The sequence below is a fragment of the Tauraco erythrolophus genome, unplaced genomic scaffold, assembly GCF_009769465.1.
Source record: "Tauraco erythrolophus isolate bTauEry1 unplaced genomic scaffold, bTauEry1.pri scaffold_50_arrow_ctg1, whole genome shotgun sequence".
NCBI classification, from domain to species: domain Eukaryota; kingdom Metazoa; phylum Chordata; class Aves; order Musophagiformes; family Musophagidae; genus Tauraco; species Tauraco erythrolophus.
The window spans coordinates 546713-550902 of record NW_028238618.1 but is presented as its reverse complement, the minus strand read 5'-3'; the positions used below and the strand labels follow the sequence as shown (position 1 = coordinate 550902).

The window sequence follows — 4190 nt, the reverse complement described above, 5'->3', positions numbered from 1 at the left end:
GCCAGAGGGGTTTGGGGGCACCCGTGGGTGCTGGGGGGGGTGGGGGGGCAGGTGCTCAGGGGGGTTTGTGGGCACCCTGGGTGCTGGGGGGGGCGAGGGGGCAGAGGAGTGGGTGCCCAGAGGGGTTTGGGGGCACCCCTGGGTGTTGGGTGGGTGCCCAGAGGAGTTTGGGGGCACCCATGGGTGCTGGGGGGGGTGGGGGGGCAGATGCTCAGGGGGGTTTGTGGGCACCCCTGGGTGCTGGGGGGGCGAGGGGGCGGAGGGGTGGGTGCCCAGAGGGGTTTGGGGGCAGCCCTGGGTGCTGGGTGGGTGCCCAGAGGGGTTTGGGGGCACCCATGGGTGCTGGGGGGGTGGGGGGGCAGGTGCTCAGGGGGGTTTGGGGGCACCCCTGGGTGCTGGGGGGGCGAGGGGGTGGAGGGGTGGGTGCCCAGAGGGGTTTGGGGGCACCCATGGGTACTGGGGTGGTGGAGGGGTGGGTGCCCAGGGGAGTCTGGGGGCACCCCTGGGTACTGGGGGGGTGGAGAGGTGGGTGCCCAGGGGAGTCTGGGGGCACCCATGGGTGCTGGGGGGTCAGAGGAGGGACCTGGAAGGGCTTGGGTGGGGGGGTACCCAGAAACGACAGGGGGAGGGGACCCAGGGCTGGGTGATGATGGGGGGGGGGGTTGCTGTGGGGTGTGGGCACCCCAGGGGTGCATGGGGGATCCCGGGTGTCCCCAGGGAGGGGGGTCCCATGGGGGGGACGGTCCCAGGTGCCCCCAGGAAGGCCTGCCGCCTCTGCCCGCTCCTTCCCGCCCTGTGCCCACTGTGCCCCAGGAGCGGGCTGGCAGTGCGCCCCTCTGCGTGCCGGGAGGTGCCCGTGCCCCCCGCCCTGACTCCCCCCCCCCCCCCCCCAGGTGATGTTCTGCACCCTCAACACGCACAAGGTGGACATGGAGAAGCTGCTGGGGGGGCAGATCGGCCTGGAGGATTTCATCTTCGCCCACACCAAGGGGCAGCGCAAGGAGGTGCCCGTGCTCAAATCCGAGGAGGCGCTGGGGCTCACCATCACCGACAACGGCGCGGGCTACGCCTTCATCAAGGTAACCCCCCCGCGGGGGGGTCACACTGTGCCCAGGGGTGGGAGGTGGGGACGTCCTGGGGGGGCACACACTGTTCCCCTGAAGTGGGAGAAGGTGGGGATGTCCCAGGTGGCACCCAGGTCAGTGTGGGATGGGCAAGGTGAACGCCAAGAGATGTCACGGGTTGTTGGGGGGGGACGTGATGTCCCCCCAGGTGATGGCAGAGCAGAGGAACCGTGTCCCTGGGGGGCACCTGGGGCACCTCTGACCCCCCTGGGAAGACCATGGTGACCCCCGGGTGGTCCCTGCATTGCCCTGGCGCTATGGGGCGGGCACAGGGCCATCTCGGAGAGTTCCCAAGCCAACATGGACATGGGAAGGAGAGCACCAAGGCTCATCCCAGATTGTCGTAGAGGGACACGGAGACCCTGGGTGGTCCCTGGGCTGGGGGGGCCCATGCCAGCGTGGTGACCCCCTGGGCGGGTCCCCGCAGCGCATCCGCGAGGGCAGCGTCATCGACCGCATCCCGCTGATCAGCGTGGGCGACATGATCGAGGCCATCGACGGGCACAGCCTGGTGGGTGCCCGTCATTTCGAGGTGGCCAAGATGTTGAAGGAGCTGCCGCGCGGGCACAGCTTCGTCCTGCGCCTGACCGAGCCCCGCAAGGCCTTCGGTGAGGCGGGGGGGCACCCAGGGGCACCCCCAGGGGTGGGGAGGGGTACTGGGGGGCTGGGGCCTCCCAGGGGGACAGCCCCACTGCTGGGACCCCCCAAACCTGGGCAGGGGGAAAGGGCACCTTCAGAGACAACCCTCCCCCCCAAAAAATTGAGGGGGACCCCATAGCGCTGAGGGGGTCAAGGAGGGGGTGGGGGGTGGGGCTGCTGCAGACCGATATCCTGGGGGGGACCCCAGAAGCTGGGAGGGGACCTTTAGTGCTGTGGGGAGCCCCGAAAGGCAAAGGGGGGGCTAGTGGAGACCCCAGAACTCTGGGGGGGTTGCTGATGGGGACCCATAGTGTTGGGGGGGCATGGGGTTGTCCCCAGAATCCAAGGAAGGGCTGACAGGGACCCATAGTGTTGAGAGGGGGCATGGGGGACCCCAAAAGCCCAGGGAGGGTTGATGGGAGCCTGTGACGCTCAGGGGGACCCCAAAACCTGGGGGGGGGGGCTGATGGGGACCTGTAGTGCGGGGGGGGCATGGGGGGACCCCTAAACCCACCGAGGTGGCTGTAGCCCTGGGGAGAGGCAGAGGGGATCCCCCAAACCAAGGGGGAGCTGAGGGGTCTTCTGTAACCCTGGAGGAGGAGTAGGAGGACTCCAATACCCAAACTGGAACTGATGGGGACCCCATACGATGGGGGCCTCCCCAGACTGGGGGGGGGGCACTCTGGACCCCCCCCCGCCCCCCTTAGGTCCTGGGGGGCTCTGGGGTTGGTTTGGAGCCCCCCATCCATGCTGGGGGGGAGCCCCCCAATAATTCACAGCCCCCCATAACTCCCCCCCATTCCCTTTCAGACATGATCGCCCCTCGGACCGGCGGGGGCCACGGGGGGGGCACCCAGCTGGGCACCGGCCGGGGCACCCTGCGCCTGCGCGCCCGGGGACCCGCCACTGTCGAGGAGCAGGTAGGGCACCCACGGAGCGGGGTGGGGCACAGGACACGGGGACCCTCCCCACATCCCTGTGGCCCCCCCCCCCTCACGTTGTGTCCCCCCTATCCCCATCCCAGCCCTCCGCCTTCGAGGAGCGGGCGGTGGCCAAGGTGGACGATCTGCTGGAGAGTTACATGGGCATCCGGGACAGCGAGCTGGGTGAGCCGGGGTGGGAGACCCCCCCTGGGGTGCTGGGGACCCCCCCGGGGTGTTGGGGACCCCCCCGGGGTGTTGGGGACCTCTCTGACCCCCACTCCGTGCAGGATCCCCCCCTTCCCCAGGGTGCTCATGACCCCCAGTCCCAAGTGCTGGTTCCTCTTCTTGAGGTGCCTGACACCAAGCCTGTGCCCAGCCTCCTCGGGACCCCCCTGGACCCCTTCCAGGGTGCTGGGGACCCCCCTGGACCCTATCCAGAGTGCTGGGGACTCCCCTGGGGACCCTCCTGGACCCCTCCTAGGGTGCCAGAGACCCCCCTGGACCCTATCCAGAGTGCCGGGGACCCTCCTGGACCCCTCCTAGGGTGCCGGGGACCCCCCTGGACCCTATCCAGAGTGCTGGGGACCCTCCTGGGGACCCTCCTGGACCCCTCCTAGGGTGCCGGGGACCCCCCTGGACCCTATCCAGAGTGCTGGGGACCCTCCTGGGGACCCTCCTGGACCCCTCCTAGGGTGCCAGGGACCCCCCTGGACCCTATCCAGAGCGCTGGGGACCCCCCTAGGAACCTCCTGGACCTCATCCGGAGTGCTGGGGACCCCCCACCCCACTGCAAGGACTCCCTGGGGACCCCCCACCCCACTGCAAGGACTCCCCTGGGGGTGATACGGGTCCCCCGCGGCACTCCCCGTGCCCCCCTGAGCGTGCCCCTTGTCCCCGCAGCGGCCACCATGGTGGAGCTGGGCCGCGACGCCCGGGACCCCGACGCGCTGGCGCAGGCGCTGGACTCGCAGCTCGGCGACTTCGCCTTCCCCGACGAGTTCGTTTTCGACGTCTGGGGGGCCATCGGCGACGCCAAGGTGGGGCGCTGCTAGGGCCCCCCCGCCTCTGGGGAGGCCCCCCCATCAGCACCGAGGACTCCGTCCCCATCAGGACCGAGGACCCCTCCCAGGACCGAGTACCCCCCAGGACTGCCAGACACACCCCAGAACCGAGGACCCCACCCCCCAGGACCCCGAGTACCCCCCCCAGGACTGTCAGACACCCCCCAGAACTGAAGACGCCCTGCCCCCAGGACCACAGGATCTCCCCCCAGGACTGAGAATCCCCCCCCCAGGGACCAAGGTTCCCCCCCCCCCCGGGATTGGGGGAGCCCCCCTCGACTGACCACCACAGACTGGCCTCCCCCAGGTCCATCCTGTGATTGGAGACCCCCCCCAGTTGCAAACGGGGCCCCTCCAAAAGCCGGACACCCCCCCCCAAATCTGTTTGGTGATGGGGCCCCCCCCAGCATCCCCCTAAGGGTTATGGTGCCCTCACCCCAGCT

General features: G+C 70.0%; 1 protein-coding gene across 1 annotated transcript; it reads left to right on the top strand.

Moving 5' to 3' along the window:
• The first annotated feature begins 886 nt into the window (after window positions 1-886).
• LOC147525913 (PDZ domain-containing protein GIPC1-like) lies at window positions 887-3740 on the top strand. Its single transcript, XM_086630815.1, has 5 exons — window positions 887-1079; window positions 1552-1732; window positions 2574-2683; window positions 2788-2869; window positions 3587-3740. Exons 1-5 carry the CDS (start codon window positions 897-899, stop codon window positions 3736-3738), a joined length of 708 nt encoding a protein of 235 aa, XP_086486941.1. The 5' UTR covers window positions 887-896; the 3' UTR covers window positions 3739-3740.
• The last annotated feature ends 450 nt before the right edge of the window (window positions 3741-4190 follow it).

Coding starts and splice junctions, on each gene's coding strand:
- LOC147525913 (XM_086630815.1), top strand. CDS start 897: ATGTTCTGCACCCTCAACACGCACAAGGTGGACATGGAGAAGCTGCTG. Junction 1,080..1,551: donor CGGGCTACGCCTTCATCAAG/GTAACCCCCCCG, acceptor GGGTCCCCGCAG/CGCATCCGCGAGGGCAGCGT. Junction 2,870..3,586: donor CATCCGGGACAGCGAGCTGG/GTGAGCCGGGGT, acceptor TTGTCCCCGCAG/CGGCCACCATGGTGGAGCTG.